This window comes from Phalaenopsis equestris, unplaced genomic scaffold (genome assembly GCF_001263595.1).
Source record: "Phalaenopsis equestris unplaced genomic scaffold, ASM126359v1 Scaffold232585, whole genome shotgun sequence".
Classification (NCBI taxonomy): domain Eukaryota; kingdom Viridiplantae; phylum Streptophyta; class Magnoliopsida; order Asparagales; family Orchidaceae; genus Phalaenopsis; species Phalaenopsis equestris.
This window is the reverse complement of record NW_018250549.1, coordinates 71,374-90,455: the sequence shown is the minus strand read 5'-3', so window position 1 is coordinate 90,455 and position 19,082 is coordinate 71,374. Positions and strand designations below refer to the sequence as shown.

The 19,082-nt window shown below is 35.4% G+C and overlaps 1 protein-coding gene across 2 annotated transcripts in view; it reads left to right on the top strand.

Moving 5' to 3' along the window:
- Positions 1-1,996: 1,996 nt before the first annotated feature.
- The window catches only part of LOC110038341 (protein LNK2), a 43,979-nt gene continuing 26,893 nt past the window's right edge, over positions 1,997-19,082 (top strand). The window contains exon 1 of one of the 2 annotated variants that reach the window (XM_020743144.1): positions 1,997-2,331. In XM_020743144.1, the coding sequence (XP_020598803.1) occupies positions 2,305-2,331 (27 nt within the window). In that variant the 5' untranslated portion in view covers positions 1,997-2,304. The remainder of the gene's footprint in view (positions 2,332-19,082) is intronic. The other variant, XM_020743143.1, reaches the window with a different exon arrangement.

Below are 19,082 nucleotides of genomic sequence, written 5' to 3'. Positions count from 1 at the left end.
TCTCAAAGTTAACCGACTGAGAGACACATATTCAAATGAAAATGCAAATAACAAAACTGTCATTCACACCCTATTTATAGAAGCATGTGCATGAAAATTCGAGTTCAATTATTAAAGCACTGATTACAAATTAAATGAACATAATTTTTGCTTTTAATTCTCTTATTCTCATCGCTGTTGTCACTTTCAAGAGGTTAGAGAACCAAGAAACTAAAATATGCACATCAGAAATGTGTTAGCACAAAGCTTGAGGAAATTCAATGGACTATGACAAATGAAAGTAGGGTCAAGTATGACTAACATAACTAACACCAAAAGTCTCATCAATGAAAGATCAAATGATTCGATTGATCAAGTGCAGATCCTTTAGATTTAGGCTTGAAGCAGATGAAACAGAGGCCATTATAACAAATAACTAAGGGCCATCAAGTCGAGAGAAGGCCTCAACCCAATTCTCGCCTCAACATCACCAGCTACCTCATAAGAACCTCTGAGACTCTTCATCAGGAAGCCAATTTTTTATCATGATATGCTCTGCGAACACCTTGAAGGATTTTTTGTTAAAAGGGTGAGCTACCTATCAGATTACGATGATTCACCATCTATCCAACATCCTAATCTCATATTGGCGACAAGCTCCTCATCTGGGGGTCGATAGTCGACAGTCGGACTAATGTAGCAGACCGGTAGACTCAAACCGACTGAGTTAAGTTCGGATGACCGATGATCAATAAAAGTTGATCGACCGCCCAAACTCTGCGTAGTTAGACGAACGAGCCTTGCTAAACTAAGTCCCGCTAATCTTAGTCGAACGAGCAATATGGTAGCTAAGTCATAGGCTCATTTATGTAAATATCCAAAATACCTTGTAACGCTCCCTTTAAAGCTAGGGTAAACATGTAATTATATATATTGTACCAAATTTACTATAAAGACAGAATTATTCCATGAATAAGTTTTACACAATCCTTTCATTTCGGTGTTCATTATCGTGCACTCTTCTCTCTCTCTCTCTCTCCTGTCCTACGTTATATTTTTTGGGTGTTATTTGCAAGACAAATTCATATTCAAGAGCATGATAGTTATTATAATATGCAATTTATCTTAATATAGGAATAAATTAATAAGATTAACTTGCATTACTTATAATATTGTATTATAATATTTGTTACACTTTATTATCATAGTCCTATATTCATTATTAATTCTCATTAATTATTAGTTCAAACTTTGAATTAATCATACTCTATTACGTGTATCATTTTAGATGATATATATTATAATTTAAATCTAATTAATCAAATGAAAATATTAATAACCAATCTGATGATATTTGAATTTTTTATAAAATATGATCAGGACAGCATCATAATCAATAAATAATAAATTTTCTAAAATCAGTAAAATGTGTTGATATTTTTTGTTTTTCATTATTTAATTTTTATTTCTATTTTAATTCAAAATAGAACATATTTCAAATATTTGATTAAGTTATAATTATTTTTAAACATGCACAAAATACTTGAAAATTGTTTTGAGAATTCCAAAAAAGAATTAATTTTTATAGAAAAAAAAGTGTAAAAAAACATGCTAAAAATCATGTTTTAAAACTAAAAGAAGCCATAAAATAAAAATACAAAATAAAAAGATCCAAAAAAAAAAAACTCTTAATAAAAAAAACTTCAAGTTTAGAATATTAAATATTTTTTTATTTAATAAAATAATAAAAAAAAAAATAAAAGCTATAAAATTGCGAATAAAATGATGTCAAAATGATTAGAATATTAAATATTTTTTTATTTAATAAAATAAAAAAAAAAATCAAAATGACTCCTAAATTAAAGTAGCAGCACATCATGACGCCAGGCTACGGGAACATTTGTGTGAAAAAGTTAAATGAAATGAATGTGAAATGCAAAGTAAATCCAGTCGTGGCCAATAAAATCGTAGTATTTGATCAGGCCTCTCCCAGCCACGACTTTAGATGCGGATGGACACGTGTCCGCTTCTCTCACGTCCATACGCGTAAGGAAAACCTTCCCCTCCCTGGCCTCTCGCAATCTCTCGCTTAGTCGGGGTCGCGTGAGGGCTCTGGAAATCTCCGTCGTTATATTTGCAGTGCATACAGGAAGATGAATTAATCCCTCTTTCTATGCTGACATATAGTTTTTCCACTTCTCAACACGAACTTGTGAGTTTTAGGGCTTACTGGGGAATCTTGTGATACTGAGATGGTAAAGAGGTTCACAGATCACTCCAAGGGTTTGAGATTCTTCTGCCAGGAGATCTGTCAGCGTTTTCAGGATGATTAATTGGAACGATCCGGACCAGGTTTCGCATTTCTTGTTCTTTTTCTCCTGATTCGGTTTGAGTTTTGGTAATCTTGTTTTCTGTTTTGGAGGTAATTTTGTATTGGGTGTTGAAAGCTAGGGTTGTTGAGCTTGAAATTCTGCGATCTAGATTCAGTTTTTGCCCTGTTCCCTTTTCTAATTTTGGGCGGGATTTTTGTTCTGCACTTAAGCTAGTAAGCGCGGTCTTTTGGATTTTCGCAGGAAGGTTGTGCCGTTTTATATGCTCTTGTTATTAGATCTTTTCACGGAAGAATTTATTGGAAGATAGAATCTTACCATCATGGGTGGTGTCTATCAATTTTGAAAACATGTAGGTAGATGGATATATAGTAAAAGGGGTTTTAGGAACTTTAAATTTCTGGCTACCTTCAATCTAGAGATTTATATTCATATGATATATTGATACTTTTTTGTTGATATCCACAAGTTGAATTATCAAAATTCATGCTACGGGAATGGTGCAGAAGAGTATATTGACATAACTGCTGATATGAGAGGAAAAGAAATTTCTCCACAAATCAAGCTGACTTATTTGGTAGAAAGGAAAGATAGATGGTTCTAGTTGTCATATTATTTGGTATTTTTAATTTTAATTACTTGTTTTCTTTGTAGAAGAAAAATATCCTTCTACATGTTAATAAACTTATAAATAAAGAAATAACTAAGTGAATAAATAAGTAAATAACAGAGAATCCACATCTGTAGTTCACCAACAAGCTTATAGAATCTCCAACAAGTGTTTTTTGTCTGAATACAAGCCTTGTCCAGCTATAATTTTTTTCTCTGATTAGCCTTTCACAACATGGCTTCACATTGGCATCAGCAGTGCTTCTTTGGATGAATCCTAGGGTTTCTTGTCTACAGCTAGAAACTTGTTTCTGCCGTTCTTACTCAACAGTGGAACCAGTTTGGTTCCTGCAATACTCCTCTAAACGGAAGAGCAATTATCTCTCTGTCTGGTTATGGGCAGTGACGCTCAGGATTCTTCCTGTTGGCAGCAGAAAAAAGAACATCTTCACGGAAGAAAAACCTTCTTCCTTTCCACAACCATTCACAGCAGCAATTCCCCATCAGCTTTTCTGCCTTCACCTACATTGCTTATCCTTAGGTTACTGTTCCTAAAACTTATAGACTAGCACAAAGAAACCCAAAATACGAAAGACGTGGATAGAGGGAGAGAAGAAAGAACTCTAAAGAATGGAGAATTGAATTAGATTGCCTTTGAATATAGGTATTGGGGTTTCAATTTATGACCACACCCACAACTCTAAAAACAAATAGACAAAATTGCCAAAGGAAATAAATTTAAGGACCGTATGACAATCTCTATGTTGGTTCTTTATTTCAAAAAGATACAAGAACCCAACTTCAAGATTTTTCACTTGCTATCCCAACAACTCCAAGTAATGCTAACATTTTGGGGAAACAACGACTTTTTTTAATGCTTCTTATGCATTATCACTTGTTGGAATTTTCACAATCTCCACAATCACATTAGGAACGCTTTAAATCTATTTGCTTAGTTATTTTATGATAAATACGATTCTTGGAGAGAAATATTGCACCTTGATTGTCAAAAAACACATGCACAGCAGAAATCACTAGCTGAAATAATTCATAAAATTAACACTTTCAACCATGCTACTTCTTTTATGAATTCAGATACTGCAAAGTATTCAGCTTCAGTCATAGAAAATGCTACAACTAGCGCCATAAACACATAGCCAGTAGGCAATCTTTAACTTTCACAACATCTTGGAAAATTTGAATCTACTTAACCAATTATTATATCATCCATAGAGTATAAGAGTTTTTATACATCAATCTCACGGTTATGATTTTATTCAAAGTACACAAGCTCCAATTTTGCAGCTTTCCAATGTTATCTCCTTGGATCAGCCATGAAGCTGCTTATACTATTGAGTGAATATACCAAATCTGGCCACAAAATTTTGCAAGAAAATTTTCTTCATGTGCTCTTTCATCATTATCTTTTAATGCTTGATTCTCACTCAACTTAAAATTCTATTGCTAATGTAGAGAGATAGGTTTTACAAACCGATATCCTACACTTGTTCACAATCTGTTTAATGTATGAGCCTTGAGACAAGAACAAATTTCATCTCCCTTTCTTTTTGATGATCTCCATTCCAAGATTTTTCTTGGGAAGGCCAAGATCTTTCATTTCAAACTCCACCTTGAACAAATTCTTCAATCTTCTGATTTCTTCTAAGTTAACACTTATAACTAACATATCAGCAACATGAAGGAATTGATAAATAGTGCTATTAGCCTCCTTAGATTTCAAGTATATATAAGAATCATAATAGCAAGAGTAAAGCCAACATCAAGCATTTTATCCTTAGGCTTATTCGTGTAAATAGTCTCTTCCAATTCTCCAAGCAAGCATAACATTTTAACATCCATTTGTTTAAGATGCATATCAATTTGTGCAACCTATGGATACCAATGGAGAGAAATTTTAGCATAGTATGCACCCCTTTTTTTTGATATAATCTCCTTGCTACAAGACTAGCTTGAATCTTGGCTCTTTTACTTTAGGGATTGCATCCTTCTTCTTGAACAACCATTTGGAGCTCATAATATTCTTATTTCTTGGCTTTCCTACCAACTTATAAGTGTTGTTCTTCTTGAGGGACATCATCTCATCATTCATAACTTGTTGTATAAAGACCTAGTTGATTCCTAAAATTTTAAATTTCTAATAATAGTATCATAGAATCCTACCCACACATGCACTCTTTCTTCAGATTTACAATTAATGATTTTTGGTTCTGCCTTTGTTCACATCTACCAATGACAATGTATCACACTTAATCTCGAGTCTCTCAGATGTATTTTCTTGGTTACTCCATTAAAAATGGGTACAATTGATATTCTTCAACCACAACAAAAATATATAACTCTATGTATGTCACATTTTATAAGGATCAATTATATTCTCCAAAATATGATATTCAGTAGAATTCAAGATAATATTAGATTTGAAATTTCTTTTCAAGATATCAAAATCTCATCGCTCAACTAATCTCACTTGAAGAACCAAAATGTCATAAAAATAATCAAAATTGTCTCTACCCTACCTCAATATGACAACAATGATATGGAGTTTTATGTCTATACCATAAGTGGAAGGTCCACTGAGCATGTAGAGATGTAAAGGACACTTTGCAGAACTATTATTGTCAAGAGCCAAAAATAATAAGTCCTCTTGCATATGATAATCATAATGATACGAATGGCTCAATTCATGACTCTTACATTGATATTTGGTGACTTCAATCAAGGAAGTGCACACAGTAAATATATTTGAGGGTGCACTGGTCATCTCGTTTAAAAATATATAATTTATTGGAAGTTGCTAGCATTTTACAGGGCTATTGTGATAAACCTTGGTAGTGTGCAAGTTCGCAAGTCTACTTAAGAGGCTCTAAAGGTTACAACATGGAAACATACAATTGTGGAAGAAATTCAAGCTCTAGAAATGAATAACACATGGACACTTACAGAGTTGCGTCATGGAAAAAATCTTGTAGGCTGCAAATGGTTATTCAGGATCGAATACAAAGGAGATGAAAGTATAGAGAGAATTAAAGCCAGAATGGTTGTGAAGCTTCCCACAGTCACATGGGGACGTACCCCCTTAGGCCCCCCATTAATCGTCTGATGCGCCTAATGTTAGATTATTTCATGAACGAATTTTCTGAAAGCATGATTGTAATATTGGATAACCCTCATGATCTTAAATCACTACAAAAGATTTTCTTATCATGCCAATTTTAATGTTTTTGGCATGCTGAAGGTAGCCGACATGGGCGGGACTCTTTTTTATTCTCCCAAGTAATTGTGCATGAGGAAGTTAATCATAAAGAAAATGCATATAAATGTTGTTGTTATATAGGATGAAATTCCTAAGTGTGAGAGAGAACTATGAAGAGTTGATAAATGATATGAATTTACTCAATATTCGATCATCAACATACTAGCCACTACGATCTCAAATTACGGTCACAATTATATAATTTAAAATTTGACGTACAAAATAGTAAATATGAGAGTTTGAAGATAATGTGAATTGCATTTTGTATAGTTCAACATCCATCTGCATCCATTTACCAACATGTCTTGTCACATTCTAGCTGACCGCACCAAGGTTTAAGTAGAGATGCTGATCATAATTTTCACCAACACTCATTCTGACTTATACGAATCAGGATCAAGTGGGTAAAATATTAGTCTCACTCAATCATCACAATTGATATCTTCTAGTATTTTTTATTTTTATTTTTATTCATATTCACCACACAGGGAAGTGTGTATAATTAATTCATAAAATATGTACATAACTATTAAATATCGAATTATCTAAATTTACATGTCCCAAAAGTTTTCACAATCTTATGAAATTGTTACCGCTCAAAAAATGTACAAATCAAACCACTACGCTATCTGCTCTCGTGCTCCTTAACCCTCACTGAAATGCAATGTCTTTAGAGTAAGCTACAAACTTCATGAAATTATTGGTGCTAGAGTAAAATTTAACAAACAAACAAAAAAAAAGCTTACGTTAGTCAATTGACTAATATGAGTAATAATAGGAAAGAAAAAACATACTTTAATTAGTATGTGTCGACCGTTTTATTTTTTATTTTGAAAAATCTAGAAAAATATAAAAATAACTTTGATATGAATATGATTTTTGAAAGTAACATTTTGATTTAAAAATAGGTGAGATCAAACGAGTCTCACATTTTGAATAGTTTGGGTGACTAAGCACAATACCACAAGTAAAACACTTATCCCGAAGAATAAACATATCACCTGTAGTAGGCTCAATCTTCTAAACTAAAGAATTTGTGACATTCGTTTGGTTTGTAAAATATTTTATATGAGGCCAACAAGTTCCCCTATTTAATATAAAGATTAATTAGAGTTTTTTTTACCTAGGTTTCAAGTTCCCTATAGAGACAAGCCCCTATAGTTAATTACATCTTAAATGACCGGAGTCACTTAAGAAAACTCTCAATTAAGATCAGTGATTTTACTTTCCAGATTTCAAAGTTTAGGTTTCCAAGATTGAACATGAGAAAATCAAATGGAAGTGGCTCAAACAGGAAAAATTATTTGCAGGAATCCAAAGGAATGAAGAGTAGGGGATATCACAGATCCAGAAAAAACCCCGGTGACTTTCCAACTATCCTGTGTTTTGCTTTATATCTTTGAAATGATGTTATTTAATGTTTAATCCTGTAATTTATTTAGAATTTAGGACTTATATTTGTACGATATCTGATCGTGCAAATAGCCTAAAAAAACAGGAGGATTTACACCGTACAATACGGTAACCTCAGAATCCTAAAATGTTAGGACTTATAATTGCATAACTAGGGTTGTGCAATACGTTGCGCTAGACAAACCACCTCGAACTCCTATGGGTTGTTATTTAAACTAAGGAAAGTGTTTGGTGGAATGTGAAAGTATTTTGATGTCGATAATCCACCTTAAAGTCGCTCTTCTGAATGTCCTCGTCGAGCTGCCCATGCTATTTGCTCCAAGCTCTTCGTTGTAGCACTTTTAGGTTTGATGTCAATCCTATGTAACCACTAGGTTTTCCTAAACTAAGGTATAGTGTGTATCAAAGTAACAAAACATGCAGTATAAAAGAAAAGAACAGTATAATGTACAATAAAGAGAAATAACAGTATAACATGCTGAAAAAATAGTATAATATACTAGGAAAAGCAGTATAACATGCTAGGAGAGTAATACAACATGCTAGGAAATAAAAATAGTGCAATGTAAATCACACCTGTAAATTTGGGAAGTCTGCTGCTATTTTAAGCTAGCTATTATTTACTGTATAAATAAAAGAAACGTTGCTTGAAAAATTCGAGAAAATCAACAAATAAATCCACGAAGATATACTCGGGAAAATCGACAAGTAATAATTTAAATAAAACTGTTAAAACCTCAGGAAAATCCCGGAGAAAAGACCACGAGTGCTTTGTCCAAAAATTCCAAGAAAAACATATGAAAAAGTTCGAAAAGAGGGGACCGCAAGCATTCGGGTCAGGGCTAGACTCAAATATATATATTTGTACTCGAGGGTCGTCGAAGGCCACTTGGTCACCCGAATGTATAAAACCCGTCATTCAACTAGAAGGATATCCTACTGAACCTAACTTAGGAGGGTACTCCTTAGCCCAAGATCGGTGATCAACAAGTGGACAACCCAAATGTAACATATTTTTAAAATTTAAGTTTTAGCATCCATATATATTTCAAGCATACAAAAGAAAAGTCATATCAATTTTTGTAGTGAAAATATTTTTTATAAATATTGTATCTGTTCTTATCAATTTGTTTTATCAATTTTAAAAGGTATAGTTGTTCACAAGTCAATCACATCATTGGGCCTAGGACCACCAACAACCTAAGAAGGTACGGGTCCCCTCTAGTCTTATGTAGGTGAATGATACTTTCATCCTACAGTTCATCAGGTCCCAAAATTGCGTCCTGGTGTTGTAGGATGAGATATCATTCTGCTCTACCCCCGGTGTGCCTTTGTCATCATCACCCTACACCCCAAAACAAAACCGACCTAATTGCGACCTTGCTTGATGGTTTCACATATAGCAAAAGGCTATACATGAGCACTTATGTATCAGACATAAGCACAGAAAATCGAATCAAGAAGCAAGGAAATAAAAGAATAAAAATGGGGATGGGAGAGAGGAGGAATTGATCCACCCATAAGATCGAAGGAATACGGGTGAAACAATCCTCAAAGTTATATAAAAAAGATCTAAAAATAAAGCCCAAGATTCTTGAATCAATCCAAGAAGGATATCATTTTCCAACTTTTTATAATTGGATCAACCCAGAAAGGTATTCTTTCCAAATATTATTTCAAATCAAATCGAAATGGGCCCAAAAGCTAAGGTGAAGACTATACTCATGGATTCCCCATCTGTATGCACTCACACCCAATTCTGAACCCTTGTGTATCATTTATGTTTTTCAAACTTTCATGTTGCATTTCTGAACACTTTTCCAAATGAACTTCTTAAGCCTTCAAAACCCTTCATAAGTCTAATTCATATCAGCTTTATAATTTCCCAAAACAAAAATCATTAAAAGCCTTTCACATATCACGAAGGTAAGAGGAATTAATCAGTAAAAGGGAGGAACCACCAGCTTGAAATACTCCATGAAGAAATCACCAATTAAGGCTCACGGATAAGGTCAGAAAAGAGAGCAGAGGGTCACGGGTAAGACCAGAAAATGCACAACCAAGCTCCAACTAGCTCACGGGTAAGGCCCATAAAAGGGACTAAACAACCACAAAACTCACCTCCAAACAACTCACAGCCGAGCATGGCAAGTAGGAACCCAACACAACACAAGCCCATGGGTAGGGGCAAAGAAGAAGAAGATTTCCACCTACTAAGCTCATGGGTAAAGGGCAAAGATGAAGGCCACGAGGGCAGCACACACCAATGGTATTGCCAATGCATTGTCTTTGATATACATAAGAGAGTGAATGGACAAGCTTTCATAAATTATCCAAACCAAATCCAATTTCATCAAGTGAGACATAATAAAAATTTGCACAATTCATTTTGAACACCTCACTCTATAGGTAGACAGTGAAAAAAACATTTTAGGATGACAAACTTGATTGCAAATATCATATCTTAAGAGGAGCATCGAAAAAGAACACCCAACCAAGACATATCCAATAAAAAAAACTCAAAACAACCCTATACCGAGCCAATAAAATGAACCAACCCGAGCCCAAGCCAAGGGCAAATTAAGTCTAGACAAATGGGGGAACCAACACAAATATATCCAACACTTATATTTTTGAATGACATAAAAAAAAATCTACTTAAGATAGGCAAAACCGAAAGGCATAGGAGCCAAGCCCAGCCCAATATGAGGGGCAAAAACCGAGAGACGTAAGGACGAAAAAAATAAAGCCACATCTCCATTTATACTTTTATCATTTATGCATTTTTGAAAGGAACTAAAACTCAGCCCAAATCGATGACAAAACCGTGAGGTATAAGGAAGAAATCCAGTCCAATCATAAGGGGAAAACCGAACCCCATAAAAAGTAAAAAAGAAGTTCTCAAAGGAGCCAAAACCGAAATCCATAAAGGCTCAAAACAAAGTAATTTTCCAGCACATATTCAATCCCAAAGGAGCCAAAACCATATCAGGTGGGGAAAACAGAGAAGTATTTCCATTATAGTTTCGTCTCAAAAAGAACCAAACCGAGACCACCAAATGAGCCAACACAGAGAGTATTTTTCTAGCATAGTTTCATCTCAAAAAGAGCCAAACCGAGACCACCAAATGGGACAAAACGGAGAATATTTTTCCAGCTTTTGTATCAAATGGTGATAGGCAATCAATAAACATGAATAAATCCTTTAGAGCCAATCTTTTCCAACATTTATTCTAAGCATGAATATCAATAATAAAAGCTTTGATAATTTCTTCTAACATGCATTTCTAGAGTAAGTTTCATTTCAAAACTACCATTACGATACTTCTAAATATCTGAAGCAGGAAGAACAAAGACAGCCCATACATGCTTTGTTTTCACCATTTCTAGTGGGTATCCATGCTTAAATTTCAAAACAAGCCTAAGCTTCACTTCCATATATTTTTTTTAGAAGAGAATGGAGATGCCTTTAGATGCCATCCGAAATTGTGTAAAATAGAGGAGGGGAGAAGAATACCTCTTAATGCCGACTTAAAGCAAATAAATGTAAGAAAGATCCAATAAAGTGCCTCCCAAAGAAATCTTCTTCTTAAAAACTTCAAAAAAAAGGAGCAACCAACAAATCCCTTAAACTTCCAGCACACAAAAAGCTAGCCAAACAGAAATTTCGACAGAGCATTCTTTTTGAAAGATTTGAGAAACAGCCACCAACGGATGCTCCACACCCTATCACACGAAAATCAAATTTTAGATAAGATGTTAGTAGAGTTTTCTCCCCTAAAACCTCCCACAATAAAGAAGAAGGAAAACAGTCTCGCGGGCAGCAAAGAGAAAAGAACGCAGCTTCTTCAACAGCACCCCCAAAATCACTCTTTTTTTAAAAAAAAAAACTTCAACAACAACCCAACAAAAGAAAAAAAAACACACCACTAGAAAGTCAATAGACAGGGAATAGAAAAAAGAGCGCCACTTTTGTCGCCCTAACCAACGAATTGAGAGAAAGGAAGGAAGCGTCTCCATAAAGGAGGAGCGTATACAGCCTCGAGTAGGAGCGTCGGCCAGCTATTTTTCAAATAAATCTAAATCAATCTAATCGAGAAGAAAAAAAGTTGACCGACAATGGTAGAGAGGAGGAATTGATTTACCCGAAAGATCAAAAGAGTAAAGGGTAAATCAATCCTCAAAACTGTATAAAAAAGATCTTAAAGTGAGCCCGAGATTCTTAAATCAATACAAGAAGGATATTACTTTCTCAAATTTTACGATTGGATCAACCCATGAAGTGTATCCTTTCCAAGTCCATCATAACGCTATACTCACAACTTTCAAATCATTTCATAAATGGGCTCAAGGCTATCATAACGCTATACTCACAACTCCATCACTCATATGAATTTTTATGTCCAAATCTGAACCTAAATGTGATGTTTATATTTATCAAGCCTTCATATGATCTTTTCAAACACTTTCACAAGCTTTCAAATCCCTCTTACGATTGGATCAACCCATGAAGGGTATCCTTTCCAAGTCTTTGTTTCAAATAGATTGAAATGGGTTCAAGACTATCATAACGCTATACTTACAACTCAATCACTCATATGAATTTTTATGTCCAAATTTGAACCTAAATGTGATGTTTATATTTATCAAGCCTTCATATTATCTTTTCAAAAACTTTCACAAGCTTTCAAATCATTTCATAAATCCAACCTATATCAACTTCATGATTTCTCAAAATAAAGTTTCAAGAGTCTTTCATATTTTATTTTTTCAAAAAAAGGGGGGGGGGGGGGGGGGGTGCTAACTAATAGAGGAGGCAACCTTCTAGCCTTCCAGAAAATCATACCAACATAAAAAATCATTTAATTTCATCCTTCATAAAAAATCTACGATGAGATATACACCCAAAATCACATAAAGGAAACCAAATATACGCTCTCGGGTAAGGCCCATAAAAGGGACTAGACAACCACAAAACCCACCACCAAACAGCTCACGACCGAGCATGGCAAAGGGAGCAAAACTGCCAAAAACCATCCCCCAAACAACCTAGAGCAGCTCACAGAGCAGCTCACGGGCAAGACCAGGAAGAAGAGTGGGGCTCACGGGTAAGACCAGGAAGGCAACCAAGCTTTACAGCAAGCAAGTCCATAAACAAAAATTGTGAAATGCACAACAAAACTTCAACATAAGTCCACAATTTAAAACAAGAAATAGGGCAAAAGCTTATAGGTAGGGGTAACAAAGAGAGAGCCAAACCCGAACCATGTCTCAAGACCAAAGAACCACTGCAACAAGGCTCATGGATAAAGTGGCAGTAAAAAGACGACTACAAAGGTAGAAAACACCGAGTAAGGCTCACGGCCAAGTCAGTCGAAAAGGAAGCCACAATAGGTAATACCATCACATTGTATTTGATATACATAAGAGAGTGAATGGACAAACCATTATAGATCATCAGGACCGAACCCACTTTCATCCCATAAGGCATAACAATGCTCAAACTAAACATTCCCACATAGCGATAGGTATTGAAATTCGTGCATTTTTGGATGACAAACTTGATTACCAATAAAAATCTTAGGAGGAGCATTGAAGAGAAGGCCCCAACTAAACTATGCCCAATAAAAGTGTTAAGCCGAACCCAAAGAATAGTTCAAGCAATAAGAGATTCTAACCAACAGAAGTCACTAAAAGGAGCTCAAACCGAGCCCAACACAGGGACAAGCCAAGCCCAACACAAGGCTAAAACAACAAAGATCTCAACCAAGGCATAATATCAAAAAGAGCCAAACCGAGCCTAACCATATGGGGAAAACAGGACAAAAAAATCCATTTATAATTTGATTCAAAAAAAGCCCAAAATGAACCCAACACATGGGTAAACCGAGCCCAACATATGAGCAAAACAAATGCAAATATCTCTAGCAAGAATCCATCTCAAAAAGAGTTAAAGTCGAACCCAACAAGTGAGCTAAATGAAATGCCATTTTCAAATGTTATGAAGCCAAGACCGAACCTCTCACAATGGGCTAAAACATAAAAATTTTTCAGCTAGCATTTAATCCAGCATAACCAAAACCAAAACCAAATCAGGGGCAAAAAAAAACGAGCAACATAGGGATGAAACCGAGCCCAAAACAAGAGGGGCAAGACATAGGAAATTTCCAGCATTTGTTTCTCCCAAATGAGCTAAACCCACCACATAAAAAAAATGCTTTCAACATATGTTTCAAATAATGATAGGTAGCATGAAATAGATAAGCATGAGTAGATCTCTCTTTTCTTTTTTTTTAGAGCCAACATTCTTCAACATTCATTTTGAACATGAGTAATAATAATAAAAAGCTTTGATAATCCATTCTACCATGCATTTCTAGAGGAGTAAGTTTCATTTCAAAACTACCATTACGATACTTCTAAATATCTCAAGCAAGAAGAACAAAGACAACCCATACATGCTTTGTTTTCACCATTTCTAGTGAGTATCCATGCTTAAATTTCAAAATAAGCCTAAGCTTCACTTCCATATATTTTTTTTTATAAGAGAATGGAGATGCCTTTAGATGCCATCCGAAATAGTGTAAAATAGAGGAGGGGGGAAGAATACCTCTTAATGTCGACTTAAAACAAAAAAAATGTAAGGAAGATCCAATAAAGTGCCTCCCAAAGAAATCTTCTTCCTAAAAACTTAAAAAAAAGGAGCAACCAACAAATCCTTTAAACTTTCAGCACACAAAAAGCTAGCCAAACAGAAATTTCGACAGAGCCTTCTTCTTGAAAGCTTTGAGAAACAACCACCAACGGATGCTCCACACCCTAACGCACAAAAATCAAATTTTGGATAAGATGTTAGCAGAGTTTTCTTCCCTAAGACCTCCTACAGTAAAGAAGAAGGAAAACAGCCTCTCAAACAACAAAAAGAAAAAAAATGCAGCCTCTTCAACAACACCCCAAAGCCACTCCTCTCCTTTCTCTACAGAAATTTTCAACAACCCAACACAAAGAATCTGAGAAGCTTTTTATGGGCAGAGAAGAGGGGAAAAATCAGCCACCTACTAACCTCACTGGTAGCCGAATCAAAAAGAGGGAAGGAAGCGTCACAATAAAGGTGGAGGCATTCAGCCTCGAGGAGTAGAAGCGTCGGCCAGCTCGTCTCTTCTAATTGGAGAGTCGAACGGTTGTCGTGCCGCGTAAAGAAGGGGAAGAGACGGGGAAGAAGGTGGCAACCGCGTGGATCCATCGTGGAGGCTAGGGCACGGGCGAGAGGGAGAGCCGAGCACTTCACCTGTTCGAACCCGTGAATGGGTCAAATAGGTGGTAAAGGGTGCGGGTGAAAACCTAAATAGGATTTAGGATTTAATTAGATTATAATTAATGATATAATTATAAAAATACCAAAAATTTTGAAAAATAAAATTTGATTTGTGTCTTTCATTCGTGCGTCGAAACATAACAAAATTGATTTCATTTTTAAGTAATTCTGATGTTCCAGACGCGTTGGCGCGGTCCGTTTCACCGTCAGAGGTCGTCTTGATGAATTCATCAATTTGCGTGTAAATTTTCTCGTGTCGAAAATATGACAATATGTATGTCCTTTCCTATTAAAATTAGTGTTCCGAACGCGTTGACGCAGTCTATTTTGTCGTCGGAGGTCGTCCGGAGAAGTTTGCATTTGCAGCCATCTTTTAGGCTTAATTGAAGTCTGATCTTGTGCAACTTAGCAAATTTTGTGCATTTTGTGTGTGTGTGTGACGATAAAGTCTGAGGAGGTTTTCCTAGGGCTTGAGATCCTATTAGGAAATCCTCCCTGAGTCTCCACACAATAGCCCTTAACCGCTCGTCCATAAGACGATGGTTTTGAGACCATAAATGTTAGACATCACAGAAAAATAGGAAGTGGCTGGAATTTCTAAAAAAAGCGGGTCCAAGTTTTCTAAGATGGTCAATAGGAACTCCTAGAGCTAGATCCTAGGATCATAATGAAAAGAGTAATGCCCTCAAAATAAGGTCAACAGTATGTTATAGAAAGTATGTAAAAATATAAAAAGAGTAACAATAACAAAAATAATATAACATATGCTTCATTCAATCTCTTATACAATCATTTGTATACATCTACTTATATTTTATTTTTTATTATATTTCGTTTTTTAGAAATGTTACTTGTATTTGTGTATACTTTGATTTAATTCATTTCTTTTCATCATCACCCAACCCCTCCATTATAATAGTCATGATAAATGTTGGTCATCTCCCAAAATAACAATTATTAACAAACCCCTTAATACTTAAAATTATGCTCTATTCTTAATATCAAGAGTTAGGAATTCTATAATTTCTATCATATTTACCTGCTCTAGTGATCATTACAATAATCTGTCAAATTATAATACTCATGAAATTCTTTTAATCTTTTACCTGTTAAAAATCATTTTACATATGCATTTCTAATTTATATGAATGTATTTGCAAGCAAATAATTTAATAAACATGCTCAAAAATATAATAAAATCAGTAAAATTAATTTTTTTTTTTTAAACTTCTCTATCATAGATATGCATGTATCAATCTTATGCAAGGATTTCTAAATGCAATTTTATGTGTTAATGTTTAATAATAACTATACTATTAACAATAACAAACAATAGCTCTATGGAATTGTTTGCTTCTTAAATTAGAACTTGATTATCTTGACTGAACTGACGAGACAATCTCGTGGTAAAATTCCTTATGCTCGCCTAGACCTTGCCATCTAGAATGCACAAACTCAAAATTAAAATTTTACTTAAATTTTGGAAATGCTTGTCTTAATTTATCCCAAACATATTTCAATTGTCGATTCTCACCTTGAAATGATTTTTTTTGCATTTGAATACTAATCCCCACTAAATAACTTCAGACAAAATCTACACTCCCTTGGTCACTAAACAATATGTCCACAAGACTGCAACCAAATAAAATAAATGCTCATTAAGTTGATTGAAATTAATAAGAACATTTATCTAAATATAATCATAAATTGAATTTCTTCAATTCCTTCCTATTCTTCTTTCCTTTCATCTCTTTTCCTTCCCCATTTCTTTCCTTTTCTTCTCCTTCAATCCTTTACTGCAACTTAAGGGCAAACAATTGCTCTTGACTCCATACCAATAATATTGACGGAATTATAATAAAATTCACTCAACACATAAATATGCATGTATTTAATCTTTACCAGAACCTCATCCTCCCAAACACTTTGATTTCTCGTATCTAACCATTTACCAAAGTATAGATGCTGCAGATTATTAAAGATTGAAAGGAATTAAGGTTAACTAAAATCAAATACAAAAATATCTATATATAAACAATATATCTATAATAATATTAAGCTATTTTTTTTTTTTATTGAAAGCCCAAAGACTAATACATTAAATAAAAAGTAGGGTACAAATAGATTTTGTGGGAGATCCAAAAAATGGCACCCAATCCACACAAAAACCATCATATAAAATGGTTTAAAAAAAGAGAAAATACAACCAATACATAAGAGATCTAAAAAAATAAAAACTAAAAAGTGCCAAAATAGGAGTATCAGGTAGCTGGAGAGTGACCCAATTTTGCCATGCCTCTACCCCTTGTTTTAGGGAAGGAGTCAGCTAATAAATTGGTTAGATGAGTGTCATTGCCAGTGTTAACTAATGTATCATCCAATAGATTTCCCAGCTCGAGTCGTCCTCCGTTCTTCTTCTTCCTCATGTAGACCTGTCATTCCTCATCCAAGGATTGACTCACCTGATCAGCAGAATGGTCTGAAGTGTGCAGAATATGTGTAGGTTGTTGAACATTAGAGGCAACTACTTGTTGTACCAGCTGATCTTCTTTCGGGTCGAAAGAGTACTCTCGTGTGTCTTGGCATGTAAGTGAGATTTCTTCAATAACGGTAAGTGGTATCAGCACATTTGGATCTGTACCTGTAGTAAGGTGTTCTTCATCTTGAACTGCGATGTTGGAAAGAGGATCAAATTGCACATTCTCAGCAAGGATGGTAGATGGCTGATCTTTAGCGATATTCAATCTTAAATGAGGATGCAAGAGATACCAAATATTTGAACTGTGACCAAACATTCTACAATGTGAGCAATAAGGAGGATGTGATTCTATTTCAACATTTTGTCAATACACATTGTGAATAGTGTCAATCCATATGTCATTCGGAGTTGGTTGAGTGATATCTCTCTCAACTAATACACAAGCCATAGAAGGTTTGGTGACAGTAAGCGTAGGACTATCCACCTTGAGAGGCTTACCGTAAGCAGTTGTTAAAGAATAGAGGATTTTCATGTTGAAATGATATAATTTTAACCCCAGAAACTTTATCCAAACTGAAATGATAGGGGACTCCGCTTTTGGATCAGAATTGACAGTCCGCTTCAGAATTTTCATAAAACGATTGTCGATCTTGATAATTTTTCGAGAGAATTCTAGCTTTTCGAGAGAAAATGCGAGTGTAATCGACATCGTGAGATAGCTGAATAAGTATGTGTCGACCGTCAAGTAGGTCAATGTGTCAACTGCCCAATAATTTCATAACATCAAACTCTTTATAATGATCTCCAGTTTTGGGTGACCATAAAGGAATTTCCCCACAAGGGCAAAACGCCAAGAGGACGCGAGAGTACCGGTTTCATCCTCTGTGAGAACAAGTGCAGGCTTCCCATTTTTTTCTAAGCTTTTTAATAAAAATGTGATTACCTCCACCTTCAAAAGCCTCGTGGAACGATTGTAGAACATTGCAGGACTTACCGATAACAAAACCAGACTCTGAACCTAGAGGAGGGGCACGAGTAGAAATGGGCAAGTCACCGGCAAGGGCATTTGCATAGGAACGGGGCATCGAGGCCATCTCCCGGGCGCTATCGGGCTCGGTTCGTCAGGAGCGAACGAGGAGACAGCCGCAATGTCGTCGGCTACGAGAGACACTGAAAGAGAAAGCGCCGTCATCAATGGAATCAGACGACGACGACAGTCGCGATCCTTGTCTACAATGGAGATAGCTTGGAGAGCTCGACTTCAACAGAAGAGATAGGGAGCTGCAACTACGACAGAGACGACAAAATGGTGATTCATGCTGCAGCTACGACGGAGATGATGGAGAGCCACACGATAGAAAGATACAGATACAATGTGTGGGAGGGCCCAAGCATGACACCCTGCCTACACAAAAATCACAGATGGTTCCAATACTAGAAAAAACAGAAAAATGCATTAGATACTTAAAGAAAAAGCCTAACAGTGCCAAAATACATAATATCAGGTGGCTAGAGAGCGACCCAATTTGGTCTTGCCGCTGCCTCTAGTTCTAGGGTAGGAGCAAGCTAATAAGGTGGTAAGATGATTGTCATTTCCAGTAGTAACCAATGTATCATTCAATATGTTGCCAAGCTGGAGTCGGACTTCATTCTTTTTCTTCTTCCTGGAATAGACCTATCATT